This window comes from Lithobates pipiens, unplaced genomic scaffold, assembly GCF_037356315.1.
Source record: "Lithobates pipiens isolate NorthernLeopardFrog02 unplaced genomic scaffold, aLitPip1_a1.2 Scaffold_16, whole genome shotgun sequence".
Taxonomy (NCBI): Eukaryota; Metazoa; Chordata; class Amphibia; order Anura; family Ranidae; genus Lithobates; species Lithobates pipiens.
Genome location: NW_027507748.1, coordinates 166060606 through 166084303, shown reverse-complemented (window position 1 = coordinate 166084303; position 23698 = coordinate 166060606). Strand labels below are relative to the sequence as shown.

General features: G+C 46.4%; 1 protein-coding gene across 1 annotated transcript in view; it reads left to right on the top strand.

Annotated features, from left to right (window-relative positions):
* The first annotated feature begins 1165 nt into the window (after window positions 1-1165).
* The window catches only part of PPEF1 (protein phosphatase with EF-hand domain 1), a 79060-nt gene continuing 56527 nt past the window's right edge, over window positions 1166-23698 (top strand). Inside the window, exons 1-3 of the mRNA XM_077480756.1 lie at window positions 1166-1326; window positions 11230-11357; window positions 11983-12049. Of these exons, the coding sequence (XP_077336882.1) occupies window positions 1272-1326; window positions 11230-11357; window positions 11983-12049 (250 nt within the window). The 5' untranslated portion in view covers window positions 1166-1271. The remainder of the gene's footprint in view (window positions 1327-11229; window positions 11358-11982; window positions 12050-23698) is intronic.

Genomic DNA, 23698 nt, shown 5'->3' with positions numbered 1-23698 from the left:
CAGTGGGAGACCCCAGAAGGGGAGGATTGGGGCTGCTCTGTGCAAAACCATTGCACAGAACAGGTAAGTATAACAAAAGCCATGGCTGCGGTCAACTGATTAAAGGGCTTGGCCATATCAAAAGCTCTGTTTGTTTACATGTACAGTAAAACCTTGGTTTGAGAGTAACTTGGTTTGAGAGCATTTTGCAAGACAAGCTAAATTTTTTAATAAATTTTGACTTGATATACAAGCGATGTCTTGATATACGAATAGCGTCACAACTGAGTATTAGGCTTGATTCACACTTTTGCATTTTTAGTGTTTTTTGCATTTTGCAGATTTGCAGATGGTGTACATGGTTTTCAGTGGAAAATGTTCTGTAGTCCAAATCTGCAAAATGCAAAAAGCACTAAAAATGCATAAGTGTGATTCAAGCCTTAAAGAGAAGAGAAGCGCCTCTAATTGTAGCAATATGGTTACATTTAATGAAGGTACAACTTTCAGCAACATATTGCTAAACTTAGAGGCGCCTCTCTTCTCTTTTATACTCTGTAGCTCCTGCTGGATTTAGTTTCTGATCCGCTTGTGGAGGCTTCCATTTGTGGATGGACATTTTATGGTTACACAACCTGATCACATTGCTATAATCTTTTTATATGGACTATAAACTGAAGGACCTATGAATAAATAGTTGTGGGATGAATCATTTGAGTTTCCATTATTTCTTATGGGGAAATTCGCTTTGATATACAAGTGCTTTGGATTACAAGCATGTTTGTGGAATGAATTATGCTCGCAATCCAAGGTTTTACTGTACTCCTGTTTGCATGCCTTGATTTATTAGAAATACGTGAAATGATGTAACCCTCTGATCCCTCCTGTATTGATTTGTATTGTAAGTGTACTGTCTGCCCTCATTTTGTAAAGCGCTGCGCAAACTGTTGGCGCTATATAAATCCTGAATAATAATAATAATAATAATGTAACTACAGACAGATGTTTCAGTGACAATCTGGTTTATGAGCTCTTCATTTGACATGCTCCATAACAAGCTTTAATTATTTCATTACAGCAGTCCCTTTGAAACCACACTCTGCTAATCCATGTGATTTCATTTCTAGCTGCTCTCCTCTTTGTGCGACACTCCTCCTTCTCTTTGTATTAGGACCAGTTAGAGGTAAACACACACATGATGACTTTGAGAGATCACAACTACGAGAGAATATCAGCGGATAGCCTCGTCTAGTACTAACTAGAACTCTTTTATTGTCTGCACCAGGTTGGCAGCTATGGGCTGTGGGACATCTGTAAAGACTGAAAATCAAAGTAAGAAATCAGAAAAAGGTAAGTGACACATTGCATACTGAATCTGAGCCATACGTGATACATGAGCCATAAATATATTGCTTTGTTCTTTTTGATAACACTTGACATAACATTATGTAAGACGACAGTTCCAATTCTTTTTATTTTAACTGTATCTTAGTCTTTTGTTATTTTTTATTTACACAATCTAAGTGTTTTTTTTATGTATAGTTACATGCAAAACTGGTTAAGTATTGCTTCTTTAAAAAGTAACTGTATGTTTAAATAAAACAATTTCTGTGCCCCCTTCTTCCTCCATAGAGAAATATGGTCTGAAATTCTGACGGAAAAAGTCTGATCGGATTATGTTGTCAGAAAATCCGATCATATGTGGGCTCTATCGGACTTTTTCTGTCGGAATTTCCGACGGAAAAAGTTTGAGAGCTGGATCTAAAATTTTCCCACAACAAAATCCGATCGGCCTTTTTCCGATCGTTTGTAGAGAATTCCGATGCAAAAAGTGCCACGCATGGTCAGAAAAAATTTGGAGGTGAAAGCTATTGGCTACTGGCCTCTACTTAGTCCCGTCATATGTTACGAACGTCACCTCGTTCTGAACAATCAGATTTTCCGGCAACTTTGTGGGACCGTGTGTATGCAAGGCTAGTTTTGGCCAAAATCCGTCGGAAAAAATCAGACGGATTTTAACTGGTCATATTTAAATAATCCGTTATAAGGGTTTTTGCCTCTTTAGTGAATAGAATGCAATATTTAAAATGTTGATATAGCAAAACAGAGACAGTGGGGTCACATTTTCACGACCCTTCATGTACAACACAGCACAGATGAGTACTCAAAAAAAAACACCCTGCAAGACATAGCATACTAGCTCATTATGAATTACTCACCTGAGATTGAAGCCCCACATCGGCCCTCGTTCGCCCAGTCTGATGCCGCCATCTTACCGGAGTGACTCCCGGGTATCGCGGGTCCGGCGCTGTGACTGGCCGGAGCCATGATGATGTCACTCCCACACATGAGCGCTGGTGCCACCACTAACTGCGTGATCGCGGTTAGAAATGGCACACTCAGTGCACATGTGCCCTATGTCTATGCTATTTCTGCAAATATCTCCTAAACCTTTTAGGTTTGGGAGATATTTCTTGCATTTTAACCTGTGCATATTTCTTGCATTTTAACCTGTAGGTTAAAATGGTTCTCTGAGGGGAGAACAGACTATCTCTCTGTTGTCCCCTCAGAGAACTGGAAACTGTGTGTTTACACACACAGATCCCGGTTCTCGGTGTGCCCCAAGCGATCTCAGCAGCCCGGCGGTGATCGCGGCCGCAGGGCACACGCATCACCTAGTGGCCATCTATGGTATGGACATACCATGACGGCAATTCGCGCAGCCAAGCCATGTTGCCGCAGTACAACTGTGGTGGCTGGTCGGCATGCAGTTAATGCATTCCTTGCATTAAGTTAAAAATGTTTCAGTATGTATATATATCGCTCCCTCACCCCCACCCCCAATACTTACCTGAGCCCAATCTTGATCCAGCATTGTGTCTGTCTATAGCAGCCCTCTTTCCACATCTCCACATCTCGCTGCTTTCACAGGCTTTGCTGAGAACAGCAGGAGCCATTGGCAAGGGGGTATTAGGAGAAAGCAGCTTCCTATGGTGGCACATCGAGAAGAAGGGGAACCAGGAGCCAAAGGAGCACACACAGACCGGCCAGCGCCAGTGCGCATGCTCGCAAAGGCGTTGCTGCCCATCCAGTGACGTACTCGCACCTGACGCCTCGCGTCCCAGCTCTTTTTCCTGAATCTCTTTACCCATACAGTTGGCTTCCAGACCCAGCAGAGTGGTAACACCAGGAGCAGAGTGTGCTTTTTGCTGTTTCACAGGACGATGGACTATACTATAGAAATATCTTTGTGTGTGATTGAGTCCCTATGATACAGCTGGTCCAGGGAGATTGGATATAACGTGTGTTAACATGTGTCATTTACCTGCTTATTACCATATACTATCTGGTAAGATTTTTACTCAGAGGGGGATGTGAGTACTCCCCTGGCTCTTCACGTGTGGTGGTGTTGATGACAGCTTACCATCTTCTACTTATACAAATTAACCCCACTGTGGATTACCATATGGACTTTTTAACCATTTAAATTATGGACTTTTACATCTATGCACTTTGTTGACCTTTTATGTATCGCATGATTATATGTATTTGATATATATGGATATATTGATTAGACCATCTAGGTGTTTTTAAGCGCTGCCTACATTCATGTGTGTTTAAATATACTATATGCCTACGTTCAGCCACTAAATTGTGAGCTGCTCTCCTATAGTGATGTGTTGAATGAAGTATTTTTATCAGTCTGTACTTAGAGGTAGGGATGAGCTTGGTGTTCGAGTCGAACGCATGTTCGACTCGAACACCAGCTGTTAGCCCGTTCGGTGAAGCCAGAACTCTGTGGGCCATTCACGCCAAATTCGCGTGGCGCTCACGGTCCACAATGCACTACACCATTGCAGTGCATTGCTGGCTCATGATTGGCCAAGCATGCACTGTGACCCCACATGCTTGGCCAATCACAGCGCCGGCAGCAAGGAGAGCCATGATTGGCCACAGGCAGGATGCTTGTGGCCAATTATATCTCAGGCTGTGTAGTACACGCCCCACACTATATAGTGGGTGTTGTCTGTGTGCCTTCACCACAGAATACACTTGTATCTACCCTTTATTGCTGTTCTCTGATTGAGCCATCTGCCATCTGCAGGAGTTAGTGGGGGACTGGGTGTTGTCTGTGTGCCTTCACCGCAGAATACACCTGTATCTACTCTTTATTGCTGTTCTCTAATTGAGCCATCTGCAGGAGATAGTGGGTGGCTGGGTGTTGTCTGTGTGCCTTCACCGCAGAATACACCTGTATCTACCCTTTATTGCTGTTCTCTAATTGAGCCATCTGCAGGAGTTAGTTGGTGTTGTGTGCCTCCAGCACAGTATACACATGTAGCTACCTATATTGATGTTCTCTAATTGAGCCATCTGCCATCTGCAGGAGTTAGTTTGTGTTGTGTGCCACCAGCGCAGTATACACCTGTAGCTACCTATATTGCTCTTCTCTAATGGAGCTATCTGCAGGAGTTAGTGGGTGTTGTGTGCCTCCGGCGCAGTATACACCTGTAGCTACCTATATTGCTGTTCTCTAATTGAGCCATCTACAGGAAATAGTTGGTGTTGTGTGCCACCAGCGCAGTATACACCTGTAGCTACCTATATTGCTCTTCTCTAATGGAGCCATCTGCAGGAGTTAGTGGGTGTTGTGTGCCTCTGGCGCAGTATACACCTGTAGCTACCTATATTGCTGTTCTCTAATTGAGCCATCTGCAGGAGTTAGTTGGTGTTGTGTGCCTCCAGCACAGCACAGTATACACCGGTATCTACCCTTTGTTGCTGGTGTTCTCTAATACAGCCATCTGCAGGAGTTAGTGGGTGTTGTGTGCCTCCAGCACAGTATACACCTGTATCTACCCTTTATTGCTGGTGTTCTATAATAAAGGCATCTGCAGGAGTTAGTGGGTGTTGTGTGCCTCCAGCACAATATTCACTACCCAATTGCTGGTTTTCCCATCTCCCTGCAGGCCATTACCATGTCTGGAAGACCAACAAGGAGAGGCAGACAGGCACGAGCCAATAAAAGAGGGCAAGCAGGCTCTGTGTCTAGAGACAACAGTGCTGGTCGTGGATGCAGTGCATCGTCATCGGCATGTGGCCATGGGACATGCTTGTCCTTATTTTTGGCAGCTGGGCGTGTTGAGCCGCATCATGCTGAAGACTTGGTAGAGTGGATGACCAACCCTCTTCATCCTCCTCATCCTCTCTCACCCAGGCTCAGGGTACTAGCAAAGCAGCTGCCAACGCATCCTCTTCCCTCGTCTCAATGTCATCATCAATGACTCCTTCCCTAGACCCCCCACGTCCTCCTGAGGAGTCCCCCGAACTGTTTGAGCACAGTGTTAGGTACACGCTCCAGGAGTATGCCCAGTGTTTTGTAGGCTCTGATGATGATACTCAGCTAGAGGAAGGCAGTAGCTTGAGCGCAGAGAGAGGGGATTCTCAAGAAGGACAGCAATCTAGCAGTCATGTTATACAAGCTGCAGCATACTGCCAGGTTTTCTCCAGTGATGAAGAGGTAGGGGATGATGAGGGCACTGACTCCACGTGGGTGCCTGGTAGGAGAGAGGAGGAGGAGGCACATCTCCAACGAGGCAGGATGCCCTCCAGGGGCCAGCTTAGGGACAGCACACCAACTGAATCACACCGCAGAGCTCCGCCTGTGCAGGGCGCTGCCTCTGCGCGTTATTCTAAAAGTTCTTTGGTGTGGGCCTTTTTTGAGACGAGTGCATCAGATCGCACCGCTGCTATTTGCAACATATGTCTCAAGCGTATCTCGCGTGGCCAAAACATCAGCCGCTTGGGCACCACATGCTTGACCAGACATATGTTGACCTGCCATGCAGCTCGTTGGCAAGCTTACCTCAAAGACTCACACCAAAGAACAAAGCAGACCTCTCCTTGTTCCTCATCAGCTGGGATCTCCAACCCCACTAGACCTTCATTCCTCTCTGAAACCTGCACTGAGAGGAATGAAGGTGTAGAATTAGGTGTGTCACAGCCAAGTGCTTGCGGGCACTCTGCTAGCAGTACACCCATGTCCGATTGTAGCAGGCAAATTTCCCTGCCCCAACTGCTGGATCGTAGAAAGAAGTTCACTCCCAGCCATCCACATGCCCAGCGGTTGAATGCTAGCTTGGCTAAATTTCTAGCACTTCAACCTACCTTTTCAGTTGGTAGACTCGGCCCCCTTCCATGAGTTTGTGCAATGTGCGGTTGCTCTGTGGCAGGTCCCAAAACGCCACTTTTTCTCAAGGAAGGCGATTCCAGCTCTCTACCGGCATGTGGAAGGCAATGTCCTTGCCTCGCTGGACAGGGCAGTCAGCGGTAAGGTTATTGATATAATATTTCACAGCAGGGCCCGTTCCTGTGCCCACCGAGAGTAACTGTGAGGACTTATAGTGTTGTGGCACCAGCACCACCACCACAACCACCAAAGGCCCAATTTTTCTACCACTGTTCAACAATGGCATGTAATTACAATTCTTGATATAATCGTTCACAGCAGGGCACTCCAGCAAGAGTCACTTTGAGGGCTTACAGTGTTGTGGCAACACCAACACCTTAGGCCCCCATTTCTGCAGAGCATATAGGGCAGGCCCCTACTTTCAAACATCCAACTTACAAACGTCTCCTACTTGCAAATGGAAGTAGACAACAGGAAGTGAGAGGAAAAAAGACGGATGGCAAAACAAATTATACAGGGATGATAACCCTTCCCTATGTTTTCCTAAAAGCTTAAAAATAGATTTTTTGACTGGAGCTACACTTTAAAAATGTACCAGTTCAAAATTACAAACAGATTCTACTTAACACAACAAATCTGTCTTGTTTGCACCGCCAGTATACTCCTGTTCTGAGTATATAAGGCCTGGGGGCCCCACGCCTTTCCTTTTTTTAATATGGGTACGGGGTTCCCCTTAATATCCGTACAAGACCCAAAGGGGCTGGTAATGGGCAGGGGGGCTACCTATGCCATTTTTCTCAATGATTTTCATCCGTATTGCCGGAACCAGATATTCGATTAAAACCGAAAGCAGTTTTAAATTACTTTTTTTCCGTTAAATGTCATTTTGAGTAGGGACTGTTCTAAACACAGGAAACATGTGGCACTTCACAGGCATACTATAGACACCCCCCAGGCATGATATTTAAAGGAATATTTCACTTTTTTTTCACTTTAATCGTCATTAAAATCAGTGCTCCCAAAAAAACGTCCATTTAAAAAAAAACTTTTTAGGACAATATCTTGCATATTAGCCATTAAAATTAGAACTTTTTATTTCGAACGTTCGAGTCCCATAGACTTCAATGGGGTTCTAAAGTTTGCACAAATTTTCGGTCCGTTCGAGAGTTCTGGTGCGAACCGAACCGGGGGTGTTCGGCTCATCCCTACTTAGAGGTGTCTATGTATGCTCTTCTCTTTTACATGCCATCCGTAGACTGCTTTTACCTCCCCCCTGAGGCTTGCCCTGAGTCCCAGACATCTATAGATGTACAGACTCCACAGACAATCTCTGTCTCCAGATGTATTGCCTGTATGTGATCTTGTATGTATGTGAGATCCTGCTTGCTTTGACACTTTTAGCTTCATACAGATGGTGGAAAAAGTGTGAATTATTAGCAACTATTGCGCCAGTCCCAATTGTTTTTTGCCTTTTGTCTGCATGCCTGGGATAAGGACAGTTGGATTCCAGGAAGAGAAATGCTATATGAATCATTTACCCTTACTAAAGATGGCTACAGCCAATAATGTTAGGGGGTGTTTAGCAAAGTGATTTCTCAACAAAATAAAGCATGGGGGCATGGATGGAACGTTGGGCTTGCTCTGAATGATAAAAATGTATTAAACAGCATTTCCAGTTTGTGGTACTCAGATATAGCTAAAGTATACCTTAGATTCTATTCACACTTGTGCGACTTGTCATGCGACTTTGGACCCCAAAGTCGCAGCAGCAGCATGTTTCCCAATGACTACCATTCATATCTGTGCGACTTAAAATCGCATTGACCTTTTTTAAAAAAATTCTTTTTATTACGTTTATAAAAGGCATACAGTAGAAAAGAATGACATTGACACAATGCCAAGTCACTCACACAACCCAAAGCTCAGTTCACTGATGCACTCATATAACAGTTTTTGTCTGGAGAGAAATGCATCAAACGTTAAACTGAAGCATAGAGGTGAATGGTGCATAGATCATTCACCTCCTGCAGTAATCTCCATCATCTATAGCAACTGAAAAACCACAGAAGTATTTCGACCCCATTGTACTCGAAGACATTAAGGGGTTCCCGTCCCTAAACAATAGAATAAAATGATAAACTCTAATGCCGCATACACACGGACTTTTCGACAGACTTTGTCCGGCGGACTATCCAACGGACTTTGCAGCTGAGGTCCACCGGACTTTCAAACTAACGGACTTGGCCACACACGATCACTCCAAAAGTCCAACGGATTCGAACGTGATGACGTACAATAAGGATGTTCATAGCCAGTAGCCAATAGCCGCCCTAGTGTCGGTTTTAGTCCGTCGGACTAGCACAGAGACGACTGGATTTTTCGACCAGACTCGAGTCCGTCTGAAAGATTTGAAGCAAGTTTTATTTCTAGGTCCGCCAGACTTTTGGGAAGAAAAAGTCAGCTGGAGCCCACACACAATCGAATTGTCTGACGGATTCCAGTCTGCCGGACCAAGTCCGTTGAAAAGTCCAGTCGTGTGTACGCGTCATTAGATATCTTCAAATCCTGTTAACCCACAGTTATATCAGAATGATACCATGCCTGCCACGCCTTGTCAAATTTTTTCCAACATCCTCTGGATAGGTGAGTCGCCTTGTGATAGGGCATCATAGATTTCACAAGCCCTTTCCAGAAGGGCAAGCTAGGGGCGCCCGGTTTCCTCCAATGTTGCAAAATGACCTTCCTACCATAGAATAACAGGATAATAATGTAGAGTTCCTAGTTGCCCGAGATGGACCCACTTCCTCCAGCTGGCCCAATAAACATACTCTAATTGTTAATGGGATAAGCACTACCAGGACCTCCGTAATGCAGGAGGTAACCTACCTTAGTCTAAAAAATCTGGATCTGGGGACACCCCCAGAAGACATGGTCAGCAGCTGCCGGCGAAATTTTGTGCAAAAATTTCAAGTACATCAGTCTATCTCTTGCAGAAATAAGATGCTGCAAGGGGTGGTCCCACATGCCATCCCACTCCTGTCACTGTCATCCCACTCCTGCCACTGTCATCCCCCTCTTGCCACTGTCATCCCCCTCCTGCCACTGTCATCCCACTCAGGCACCTCAGCCTCCCAAAGTTCCCTACATTTTGTTACAGCGAACGGTCTATTTTTAAATAATACTTTATATGTTACAGAAAGCGTTTTAGGAAGTTCCTCAACCATGAGCAGGTCTTCTAAATCGGAAGGAAGGGACTCAATTCTCTTGTCCTTAAACTGGGCCTGAAAAGAAAGACGAAGTTGTAGGAACCTGAAATAATGCGAGTTTGGAAGGTCATGTCTATTCTTGAGCTGATCAAAGGTTAACAATTCCCCATCCCTAGTAATATCCTTTAGGAGTTTGATTCCTTTAGGGCCAGGTCACACCAGATGCAGTTCCGTGCAGTTCCGTTTTTTTCTGCACCATTACAGTCAGTTCCGGTCAGTTTCTTCACCAGAAACCAACCGGAAACTGACCAGGAACTGACTGCATGGTGTGAACTAGAGCCATTGGAATACATGAAAAACACTGTGCATGCATTTTTAGTGCAGAAAAAAAGTGCACTGAACTGAACGGCTTCTGGTGTGAACTGGCTCTTAATCACCCCCACCATGGGATCTGTAAAAGTATCAAAATTAGGAAGTCGGGGATTCATCCGCAAAGGAGTTAAGGGAGAAAAGCCTAGATGATTGGGACAAGGCAACCTGACGCTTCATACCAAGCTTTAATAGTGGCTTTCATAGTCAATGTAAGTGGAAGATCAGACTTGGCAAATCGCAGTGACTTTAGTGTAGTTCCTGCACAACTTTGGTCTGATTTTCATGTGACTTGTGTGCGAAAAGAATCAATGAAAAAAAAACAGCGTGCCCCCCAAACTCATACTAGACCCCTATCCGAGCATGCGGGCCCAGCAGTTCAGGAAAGGGGGGACAAGCGAGCCCCCCCTGCACCATACCAGGCCACATGTCCTCAACCTGAGTGGGTGATTTGGGGCCAGTGGTTGTGGGGATCTGCAGGCAGGGAGCTTAACAAGGGGCCCAGAGATCCCGACCCCTTCCTATGTGAATGAGTAGGGGTACATAGTACCCCTACTCATTCACCAAAGAAAGTGTAATGTTAAAAAATGACAGTAAGCAATTACTGACAATTACTTTATTCAAAAAATAAAAATAAAAAAATTGCCCCCCGGTGTAGATCCATCGTCAATCATGATGCCAGCTGCCACCGCTGACCTGAAAGAGAGAAAACCTCCGGTCCTGACTAAGGCTCCCGCCACCTGACAGCTCTTAAATAACTAAAGGGTGGGGACACCCAGTGACATCACTGTGGGCACTGCCCCTTGTAACGTCACAGACTCAGCATGCCCGCAGTCGATGACATCACAAGGGGAGTGTCACGCCCCTTAGTTATTTAAAAGCTATCAGATAGCAGGAGCCTTCCTTGGGCCCGGAGGGTTTTTTTCCTTATTTTCGGGTCCCTGCTGTGGAGGGTGGGTGAATAAGTATTATTTGTACATGTATTTTGTAAAACCTGTAACATAAAAAAAAATTCTGGTTTAAAAACAAAAAGTAGAAGATGATTATGTCCAGTGTTCTTGTCCACTAATGTAACCTGTTAGAAATGATTTTGCATGAGATACTAAAACCTGAATTGTAGCTGTACCCTGTTAAGCAGCATGTGGTGTTTTATCATTTGTACAAAACATGTGCAGTCTTGTCTTCATTTGCACTACATACTTGTTTGTTTTCCACTTTATATCCCCTGTGTTTACTTTTATATCTCATTGCAGATATAAGAACTATAAGTTTATTTAACCAATCAGTATTTTTTATTGCCCTCCACTGATAGGCCTTACATGTTTGGGTCCTGGACCCAAGTCCCAAATATAAACCTAACTCCTAATCCAGAGTTCATGGATCTGCTGTAGGTCGCATTTTCATTGATTAGCATGCTTCAAAGTATATCGTTTAAATGTCGTAAGTGAAAAAAAATGGCTTAAAACTATGGTTTAATGATTTTGTCAGCAATTAAAGCAGCAATTCTGATCCAGAGATGGTACCGCTTCTACATGGCAAGACTAGAAATGAGACGACGCTATACGCTTAGTATATTTCAATCCATAGAATATGCTGAGGAACAGGCTCAACTTCAGGTTGGTATCATCTCTATTTTTTCCATTGCAATAAATACATACCCTCCAACAAAGATGGGATTGTCCAGATTCTTTGTGGTCTAAAATCAGTTTTCATTCACACTTCCAAAGTTGCGCCATTTTTGGAGTGCAACTTTGGTTGACAAAACTTTGATGTGACTTTGGATGGTTGCAACTTGGATATGACTTTGGCTTTGACCAGTGATAATGGACAACTGTTGCACACAAGTTGCATTGTATAACATTCAGGAACGACTTTCATGCAACCTTTGAGCATTAACATTAAAGTCTATGGCCTGCAAGTTGCATGAAAGTAGGACCAAAGTAGTGCATGAAAAACTTTGAAGTTGCTGCAAATTTAAGTCATACCTATATTAAATGGATATCATTGGAAAACATGGGGAATGACTTTGATGTCCAAAGTGGCATGACAAGTCACACAATTGTGAATGGAGCCTAACTTGACAACTTGGGTTGTGTGTGACAGCTGTAGGCAGGATTTGTGCATGCCAGCACAAGACTTTATGCATCCCTTGTCCATTTTTAAACTTTATAAACATGTAAATGTAAATGTTAACATAAAATTATTTCACTCACTGTTAATGCATCTTTTGTTGTTTTTCAGCTCTCCAACTTTTTCACATTCATGATGGATCATTTTGCACAGATGAATGAGCCAACTCCAGGGCCTGGTAAGAAGTGTGTTTTGTTGACGTTTTAAGTCTTTTAACATGAATTTTATACAACCCAAATGAAAAAGCAGGCTTGACTAACAAGTAGCTTACTATATTAAATGATATTGACCATAAGATGGGCAGAAACAATGTCTATGACTCTAACCTAGAGACAGAGGCTAAACCCACAGCTGGATATTATTCATAGAAGATTAGTGATGGACGAACGTTTCGCCCGGCGGTCGTTTCGCGGCGAATTTCCGACATTCGCGGTCCGCACGTTCGAACGCCTTTTTCCGTCGTTCGCCGCGGCGGACTTACGTGTTTAATGTATACAAGAACTTTAACCTTTGGTGACACGTTTATCATGTGATACAGGACAGCCAATTGAGACATGACAGCACATGGACACTTGGACATTCCCCCTAACCTATAAATACACCCGATCCGGTGGCCATTTTACATTCTTTCTTCTGTTACGATAGGGACAGGTTCCTGTGTGGAGTAGGGAGAGATAAACCACTAGCTATTTGGTACACAAAAGTTCTTTTCAGGACTGGTATAGGTGTTAGGTGTTGATAGGTTTGCTGTGCTGCTGATTCTTGCAGCAGCCTGAGTGTCTTTTGTTAGTTTAGAGAAAGGGAAAGGACGGTGTATGCTACAGGGACAGCCAGATTAGTCTTTCATCATCATCATCATCATCATCATCATTAGCTGTTACTATCAAGGTCCACAAAAGAGCTGTTCCAGTAACCACTAATCGTTCTCTTTTTTTGCCAATTTGTATAGGGACAGGAAGGAAGCAGTGTTGTCAGGCAGTGAGGGTAATTTTAAAGACTTGCTGTTATTATTAGTTCCACAAAGGTTCTTTTCAGGACTGGTATCAGTGGTACAGTAATAGGCTTGTACATGTATAATATTCTTTCTTCCAAATATAGAAAGGATATTATACTTGACTGCTGCCCTTCTGCTGCAGTCTGCTAAACATTCACAACTCACTTGTTCCACAAAAGTTCTTATAAGGACTGGTAACTTGGTATAGGGTGCTACGGTACATAGGCTTGAGTGCGGTACAGTCTGCTGTTCTGTAAGGACCGCTATCGGTCCACAATAGATAGGGTTGACGTGCACCACTGCTGACCGCTGCCCTATACTGCAGCAGTCCTTCAGCGGTATAGGGACTGACGTACAGTCTGCTAATCACTAACACACAACCTGCTTGTTCCACAAAAGTTCTTATAAGGACTGGTAACTTGGTATAGGGTGCTACGGTACATAGGCTTGAGTGCGGTACAGTCTGCTGTTCTGTAAGGACCGCTATCGGTCCACAATAGATAGGGTTGACGTGCACCACTGCTGACCGCTGCCCTATACTGCAGCAGTCCTTCAGCGGTATAGGGACTGACGTACAGTCTGCTAAACACTAATACACAACCTGCTTGGTCCACAAAAGTTCTTATAAGGACTGGTAACTTGGTATAGGGTGCTACGGTACATAGGCTTGAGTGCGGTACAGTCTGCTGTTCTGTAAGGACCGCTATAGGTCCACAATAGATAGGGTTGACGTGCACCACTGCTGACCGCTCACCTATACTGCAGCAGTCCTTCAGCGGTATAGGGACTGACGTACAGTCTGCTAATCACTAACACACAACCTGCTTGTTCCACAAAAGTTCTTATAAGGACTGGTAACTTGGTATAGGGTGCTACGGTACATAGGCTTGAGTGCGGTACAGTCTGCTGTTCTGTAAGGACCGCTATCGGTCCACAATAGATAGGGTTGACGTGCACCACTGCTGACCGCTGCCCTATACTGCAGCAGTCCTTCAGCGGTATAGGGACTGACGTACAGTCTGCTAAACACTAATACACAACCTGCTTGGTCCACAAAAGTTCTTATAAGGACTGGTAACTTGGTATAGGGTGCTACGGTACATAGGCTTGAGTGCGGTACAGTCTGCTGTTCTGTAAGGACCGCTATCGGTCCACAATAGATAGGGTTGACGTGCACCACTGCTGACCGCTCACCTATACTGCAGCAGTCCTTCAGCGGTATAGGGACTGACGTACAGTCTGCTAATCACTAACACACAACCTGCTTGTTCCACAAAAGTTCTTATAAGGACTGGTAACTTGGTATAGGGTGCTACGGTACATAGGCTTGAGTGCGGTACAGTCTGCTGTTCTGTAAGGACCGCTATCGGTCCACAATAGATAGGGTTGACGTGCACCACTGCTGACCGCTGCCCTATACTGCAGCAGTCCTTCAGCGGTATAGGGACTGACGTACAGTCTGCTAATCACTAACACACAACCTGCTTGTTCCACAAAAGTTCTTATAAGGACTGGTAACTTGGTATAGGGTGCTACGGTACATAGGCTTGAGTGCGGTACAGTCTGCTGTTCTGTAAGGACCGCTATCGGTCCACAATAGATAGGGTTGACGTGCACCACTGCTGACCGCTGCCCTATACTGCAGCAGTCCTTCAGCGGTATAGGGACTGACGTACAGTCTGCTAAACACTAATACACAACCTGCTTGGTCCACAAAAGTTCTTATAAGGACTGGTAACTTGGTATAGGGTGCTACGGTACATAGGCTTGAGTGCGGTACAGTCTGCTGTTCTGTAAGGACCGCTATAGGTCCACAATAGATAGGGTTGACGTGCACCACTGCTGACCGCTCACCTATACTGCAGCAGTCCTTCAGCGGTATAGGGACTGACGTACAGTCTGCTAATCACTAACACACAACCTGCTTGTTCCACAAAAGTTCTTATAAGGACTGGTAACTTGGTATAGGGTGCTACGGTACATAGGCTTGAGTGCGGTACAGTCTGCTGTTCTGTAAGGACCGCTATCGGTCCACAATAGATAGGGTTGACGTGCACCACTGCTGACCGCTGCCCTATACTGCAGCAGTCCTTCAGCGGTATAGGGACTGACGTACAGTCTGCTAAACACTAATACACAACCTGCTTGGTCCACAAAAGTTCTTATAAGGACTGGTAACTTGGTATAGGGTGCTACGGTACATAGGCTTGAGTGCGGTACAGTCTGCTGTTCTGTAAGGACCGCTATCGGTCCACAATAGATAGGGTTGACGTGCACCACTGCTGACCGCTGCCCTATACTGCAGCAGTCCTTCAGCGGTATAGGGACTGACGTACAGTCTGCTAATCACTAACACACAACCTGCTTGTTCCACAAAAGTTCTTATAAGGACTGGTAACTTGGTATAGGGTGCTACGGTACATAGGCTTGAGTGCGGTACAGTCTGCTGTTCTGTAAGGACCGCTATCGGTCCACAATAGATAGGGTTGACGTGCACCACTGCTGACCGCTGCCCTATACTGCAGCAGTCCTTCAGCGGTATAGGGACTGACGTACAGTCTGCTAAACACTAATACACAACCTGCTTGGTCCACAAAAGTTCTTATAAGGACTGGTAACTTGGTATAGGGTGCTACGGTACATAGGCTTGAGTGCGGTACAGTCTGCTGTTCTGTAAGGACCGCTATAGGTCCACAATAGATAGGGTTGACGTGCACCACTGCTGACCGCTCACCTATACTGCAGCAGTCCTTCAGCGGTATAGGGACTGACGTACAGTCTGCTAATCACTAACACACAACCTGCTTGTTCCACAAAAGTTCTTATAAGGACTGGTAACTTGGTATAGGGTGCTACGGTACATAGGCTTGAGTGCGGTACAGTCTGCTGTTCTGTAAGGACCGCTATCGGTCCACAATAGATAGGGTTGACGTGCACCACTGCTGACCGCTGCCCTATACTGCAGCAGTCCTTCAGCGGTATAGGGACTGACGTACAGTCTGCTAAACACTAATACACAACCTGCTTGGTCCACAAAAGTTCTTATAAGGACTGGTAACTTGGTATAGGGTGCTACGGTACATAGGCTTGAGTGCGGTACAGTCTGCTGTTCTGTAAGGACCGCTATCGGTCCACAATAGATAGGGTTGACGTGCACCACTGCTGACCGCTGCCCTATACTGCAGCAGTCCTTCAGCGGTATAGGGACTGACGTACAGTCTGCTAAACACTAATACACAACCTGCTTGGTCCACAAAAGTTCTTATAAGGACTGGTAACTTGGTATAGGGTGCTACGGTACATAGGCTTGAGTGCGGTACAGTCTGCTGTTCTGTAAGGACCGCTATCGGTCCACAATAGATAGGGTTGACGTGCACCACTGCTGACCGCTGCCCTATACTGCAGCAGTCCTTCAGCGGTATAGGGACTGACGTACAGTCTGCTAAACACTAATACACAACCTGCTTGGTCCACAAAAGTTCTTATAAGGACTGGTAACTTGGTATAGGGTGCTACGGTACATAGGCTTGAGTGCGGTACAGTCTGCTGTTCTGTAAGGACCGCTATAGGTCCACAATAGATAGGGTTGACGTGCACCACTGCTGACCGCTGCCCTATACTGCAGCAGTCCTTCAGCGGTATAGGGACTGACGTACAGTCTGCTAAACACTAATACACAACCTGCTTGGTCCACAAAAGTTCTTATAAGGACTGGTAACTTGGTATAGGGTGCTACGGTACATAGGCTTGAGTGCGGTACAGTCTGCTGTTCTGTAAGGACCGCTATCGGTCCACAATAGATAGGGTTGACGTGCACCACTGCTGACCGCTGCCCTATACTGCAGCAGTCCTTCAGCGGTATAGGGACTGACGTACAGTCTGCTAAACACTAATACACAACCTGCTTGGTCCACAAAAGTTCTTATAAGGACTGGTAACTTGGTATAGGGTGCTACGGTACATAGGCTTGAGTGCGGTACAGTCTGCTGTTCTGTAAGGACCGCTATCGGTCCACAATAGATAGGGTTGACGTGCACCACTGCTGACCGCTGCCCTATACTGCAGCAGTCCTTCAGCGGTATAGGGACTGACGTACAGTCTGCTAAACACTAATACACAACCTGCTTGGTCCACAAAAGTTCTTATAAGGACTGGTAACTTGGTATAGGGTGCTACGGTACATAGGCTTGAGTGCGGTACAGTCTGCTGTTCTGTAAGGACCGCTATAGGTCCACAATAGATAGGGTTGACGTGCACCACTGCTGACCGCTCACCTATACTGCAGCAGTCCTTCAGCGGTATAGGGACTAAGAGTTTTGTCACAGGGTCATTTAAAAAATGACAGGCAGAGGAAGAGGCAGGCCCTTCCGCAGGGGTGGTAGGGGTAGGGCAGGAGCAACAGGCTTGAGCCAAAGTGGGAAGTTGCAGAAGGTGCGTTCAATTACTTTAAAGGATGCACCAGACTTGGTTGAGTGGCTCGCTCAGCCTTACTCTTCTGCACCCTCCTCATCCTCTCGATCTGCACCCTCTTCTTCACTCTCTGCTATGTGCACCCCCAAAGACACTACCACCAACAACACGACCACCACCACCACCACCACATACCTTCCGCTTGAGTCACTGGAATTATTTTCCGATCCATATCAAGAGGACATTTCTGATGCGCAGCCACTCTTGGTATTGGATCAGGAAGAGGAGGTAGCAACAAGCGCTACTCAGCAGTCTGACGCCAGTACCCAGATCAGCCCAAGGAGGAGGTTGGTCCCCGGTGTTGCTGCCTACTCCGAGATCTCTACTTATAGCGGTGGGGAAGGTGACGTTGATGATGACGTGTCTAGTGATGTCACGTGGGTGCCCACAAGAGAGGAAGAGGAGGGGAGTTCAGAGGGAGATATGGACCAGCAGATAGGGAGGAGAAGCAGCAATGACTTACATTGCACAGCAGGGACAAAGCAGACTGCAAATGTATCAGGAGCGAGTCATCGACCATGTACGGTCACATCTGGCGCTCCCAGGACACCGGCACATGGCTCCGCAGTGTGGGCTTTTTTTAACGTGTCCGCTGCTGACAATAGCGTTGCCATCTGCAATCTTTGCAGTCAACGCGTTAGTCGCGGTAAGCCCAATACTCACCTAGGGACGACCGCCTTAAGAAGGCACATGAGCAGCCATCACCGAGCCCAGTGGGAGCAACGGAACACACAAAGCCACACTGCAGGCTCTCACCGTCCAGCCTCGTCTTCTACTTCTCCTTCTCCTCTCTCCTCACAATTGTCCTCCACTCCACCTTCCATCACGCCAAGCTCACATTTTTCTGCAAAAAGGCAGGCTTCCGTGGGCCTAATGTTTGAGCGTAAAAAAATGATGATGCCGGATAACCCTCTTGCCCAACGGTTGGCGGCTGGCTTGTCAGAACTCATAGCCCGCCAACTACTGCCATATAAACTGGTGGACTCGGAGGCCTTTCGCAAATTTGTGGCCATTGGAACACCACAATGGAAGGTCCCAGGAAGGAAGTATTTCTCAGAGAAGGGCATCCCAGAGCTATATGGCCATGTTCAGCGGCAAGTGAATGTATCTCTGGCACACAGTGTCGGTGCCAAGATACATCTGACCACAGACACGTGGTCTAGCAAACACGGGCAGGGAAGGTATATCAGTTTTACTGCCCACTGGGTGAACCTTCTGACGGCCGTCAAGCATGTAACCCGTGGCACCCGTGTAGATTTGGTTTTACCGCCACGGATTGCATGCAGGCCTGACTCTTCTTCTCCTCCTCCTACTCCATCCTCCTCCCTCTCCTCCTCAGCTGCCTCCTCCTTTTCCGCTGCTAGCGTCTCTTCCACTGCACCGCCCAAGCTCCCCAGAACCTATTCCACATGCCAGGTGAGACGTTGCCATGCCGTGCTGCGTCTGTTGTGCCTGGAAGCAAAGAGCCACACTGGCCCGGCACTCCTTTCAGCTTTGCGTTCACAGGCAGATGAGTGGCTAACACCGCTCAATTTGACAGTTGGTAAAGTGGTGTGTGACAACGGTGCCAATCTGCTTAGCGCATTGAAACAGGGCAAAATCACGCACGTGCCGTGCATGGCACACGTCTTAAACTTGGTCGTGCAGCGATTCCTTGTCAAATACCCTGGGGTCCAGGACATCTTGCGGCAGGCAAGGAAAATCTCGGCCCATTTCAGAAGATCTTACACGGCCATGGCTCGCCTTGCTGACATTCAGCGGCGACACCATCTGCCGGTCAGACGTCTTATTTGCGATTGCCCGACGCGATGGAACTCAACCTTCTATATGCTTGATAGGCTGCTCCAGCAGAAACGTGCAGTTAACGTCTACCTGTATGAACTCTGCGAAAGAAACGGTTCTGGGGAGCTGGGTTTTTTTTCACCGCGCCAGTGGCTGCTCATGCGCGACACATGCAGACTTCTGCGGCCATTTGAGGAGATCACCAAACTGGTCAGTCGCAGCCATGGCGCCATCAGTGACATGGTACCTTATGCCTTCTTTCTGGAGCGTGCATTGCGTCGTGTCATTGATCAGGCTGTGGAGGAGCAGGAGCGGGAAGATGAGGAAGTCGCAATGCTGGATGAATTCCCAGGGGGGGCTACTCTATCTGAGACAAGTCAACAACAGGAGTCTGATGAGGAGTCAGAGGAGGATGGTGCCGGGGCGGATGAGCAGGAGCAAGAAGAGCATGCTTTAAACCTTTCTGGGATCCCTGTTGTGCGAGGATGGGGAGAGGAGAATGAAGAGGACGACATTATCCTGGATGATGAGCAGGAGCCAGGCCACCACACCGCTTCCACTTTAGTGCAAATGGGGGCCTTCATGCTCCAGTGTTTTAATAGGGACCCCCGTATAAAAAGCATGAGGGTCAAGGACCAGTACTGGGTGGCAACGTACTTAGACCCCCGGTACAAACACAAAATGGCGGAAATGTTACCGCCGTCGCAGAGGGCTGTCAGAATGCAGCACTTCCAGGCCTTGCTTCGAGAAATGCTGCATTCTGCTTTTGCGTGCGCTGGCAGAGGAGCAATTCCCACTCCCAGAGAAGGATTTGCGGGTACCAATCCAACAGCGCCTGCAAGAAGAGGCCGGTTTGAAGATGTGTTGGTGACTTCGGATATGAGGTCATTCTTTCAGCCGACCCATCGACAGGTGTCATCCGGATCCAGCATCAGGGAACGCCTAGACCGTCAGGTGTCCGACTACATTGGGTTAACGGCCGATGTGGACGCTCTGAGGAGTGATGAACCCCTAGACTACTGGGTGGGCAGGCTTGACCTCTGGCCAGAGCTTGCCCAATTTGCAATCGAACTGTTGGCTTGCCCCTCATCCAGTGTCCTGTCCGAAAGGACGTTCAGCGCAGCAGGGGGGATTGTGACCGATAAGCGTACTCGCCTAGCTCACCACAGTGTTAACTACCTCACATTTCTAAAAATGAATGAGGCATGGATCTCGGAGGAATTCAACACATGTGACCAGTAGACCATGTATATGTCTATAAACTATTTTTTTAATCAAGCACACAGACCTTCTTAATTCATTTGGCTCACTTCCTTGACCCAAAAAAGCACACCGTACTATATGCCCCTACCCTCCTCTTTGAAGAGGTTGAGCGGTGTCATATTTCTACTGGGGCTGCTTATGATATCCCTGTGCTGTGCTGACTTCCTCCTGGGGGTTCTTATTATGAAGGGATCACACTATCCCTGTGCTGTGCTGACTTCCTCCTGGGGGTTCTTATTATGAGGGGATCACACCATCCCTGTGCTGTGCTGACTTCCTCCTGGGGCTGCTTACGGTGCTGCTGTCAGTGCTGTATGTCACGGTGCTGCTGTCAGCGCTGTATGTCACGGTGCTGCTGTCAGCGCTGTATGTCACGGTGCTGCTGTCAGCGCTGTATGTCACGGTGCTGCTGTCAGCGCTGTATGTCACGGTGCTGCTGTCAGCGCTGTATGTCACGGTGCTGCTGTCAGCGCTGTATGTCACGGTGCTGCTGTCAGCGCTGTATGTCACGGTGCTGCTGTCAGCGCTGTATGTCACGGTGCTGCTGTCAGCGCTGTATGTCACGGTGCTGCTGTCAGCGCTGTATGTCACGGTGCTGCTGTCAGTGCTCTGTATTACGGTGCTGCTGTCAGATGCCTCTATCACGGTGCATGTGTCATTCCGGTATGTCACGCTGCTGGTGATCATCTCCTGCACCCTCTTCTTTGCCTACCCTGGTCCCTGACCTTCCCTCTCCTCCATTGCCTTCATTAGCTCCATAGTCCTGAATTGTTAGAACAATTTCCCAAATAAAATAAAAATGCTTGTAGTTATCGATCCCAAATTCACCTCATACATGTATTATGTCATTGTCCAGATGGTGGGACTACGTTTTACCCCCTAATAATTACCACGTGGCCGCAAATTCGACATGAAGGTTTGCAAAGTTCGCCTCCCATTGAAGTCAATGGGGCCCGCGGCGAACGTTCGGTTTCGCGAACGTTTGGGTCCGTTCGCATTTCGCTTTCGCGAAACGTCCCGTCGGAAGTTCGTCCATCACTATAGAAGATATGATAAGATATGATAAAGATTAAAATGCAAAGGGAGAGGGGAGAATTAACTTGGCTAAGTCTGACTTCTAGGGAAAGGATATTAGAGGTGCACAACAAACATCAATACATTACATTTAATTCAATCTGTGTGGCCTGGTACTTTTCGTATTGACATGGCTGCTATGCAATCTGATACTCAGTGGATGCTAATGTGCACATCATAGTCAACACTCTTGAATTTGAACATGTGCTCTAACACCACACTGTCAGGAGCCAGATCTGAACCGGTAACCTCTGCTAACCTCTGCTATGTGTGGCAATAACTCTTCTTGCTGAGCCACGTGAGATGCGGGACAGAATCTTGCCTGATTCCTTAAAGAGCCTTAGCTTGTGTCTTGTTTCTCTTGAACCTTGAACCATTTTCTCCTCCTATGAACTTCTTATTTTAACCATGCCTTTGTACTTCCTTTTGGTCAGATGATTGTGCTCTCTCCATCCAAAATCTTGCTCTTGACACTCCTGCTGCTGTCTGTATCTTTCTTATCACTCATGACCAACTTTTGGCTTGTTTACTGAACATGCTTCTGCTCGATCCCTACCTGCTATATCTGCTACTGCACGCCATTGCTCACCTCTTGGTGGGGTGATCCTGAGGGCCGCGAGCCTGATACTAACATGCAGCAACATCCCATCTCCACCATCTGGAGCCCTGATGAATTAGTGCTTAGACCCTGCACCTTGGGTGAGCCCATGTCATCTGAAAGGGTGACCTGCTTGTCTACTTATCCAGCTGGTTGGGTGGGCACCTCTTTACCGCTATAGCTACTGGTCTCCGAGCCTGACTCCTAACCATAAAACAGAGATTTCACTGCTCCAGGTCAATCCACTAACAGGCTACTGACTCTCCAGGTAGGTAGGGGTTCCAGGTGCAGGCTGATTGCATAAGCCAAGTATACAAAAACTGAACAAAACTCTGGATAGCCGCACTCCAGATTGAGTAAAAAGTAAAGTGCCTTTATTTCTTCAAATGCAAAAACTCCATATTGAACAAAACATCACAGCAAAGGGAAGCAAAAAATTAGAACAAAGTTACTGACGCTTTTCACACTATAACCAGCGCTTACTCATAGCTGAGCTACGAGTAAGCGCTGGTTATAGCGTGAAACGCGTCAGAACCTTGTTCTAATTTTTTGTTTCCCTTTGCTGTGATGTTTTATTCAATATGGAGTTTTTGCATTTGAAGAAATAAAGGCACTTTACTTTTTACTCAATCCGGAGTGCGGCTATCCAGAGTTTTGTTCAGTTTTTGTATTCCTAACCATAAAACACTCTTTAGTTTCTAGGAAAAGGATGCACATCATTAATTTATTTTAAAACAGGATGCCTGGAATAAATATGGGAAACCTCCTTATTCTAGATTTGATCAAATTCAATAAAATAATTAATTGGGTGTGCTATCTGACTTACAGTACAATTACAATAGAATTGATGAGGTTTTCACTAGTGTGTGGAATGTATATTGCTTACTGCATGTGTGTAGCATAATGTGTGTTGCAGGGGTGTAGCATAATCATCATTATGGTGCTGTGCAAAAAATGCCATCTTTAGGGAGCAGCTGCCGCAAATGTTAGTAATAGTGCACCCACTCTGCCCCAGAACCAGCATGTAGTTAGCTCTCCATGAAGTCACTCTGTGTGTTATATTGCTGGCGCAGAATAAAAAAGGGTTTTATTTGCACAATATTGTCAAATATATGTGAAATCCGCACTGCCTTATTAAAGCCCCTTTGCATAGTACAGTCCTAACTATAATCCTAGAGAAGCTCCATGATGGAGGATATACAGTATAGCAAACGTGCAAAGGATAAATTAAGGCTAGGTATGCCTTGAGGAAGCCCATTGTTTCTTAAAGGTGCAGGGACACATCAGAAGCCCAGTATATCACAATGGCAGCTGAAGGCATCCAATGTGTCTCCTATGTGTGCAACGACATACAACAGCAGTGCTCTCAACAAAGGAGACTCCCGTCCAGGGGCGTACCTAGAGCATTTGGCACCTGGGGCGGATCCTATATCTGGCACCCCCCCCCCACCATAAAATGTAAAAACACCCACCGTGTCCCCTGCATACCTCTGCATCCTTCAATATCTTTTTGTCACTACTGTGTACCCCCCCTCTCCACAACTGCACCTCTGGACCCCTTTAAATTACACAGCACCCTGCACCTCTGGACCCCTTTACATTACACAGGACCTTGCACCTAAGGACCTCTTTACATTACACAGCAG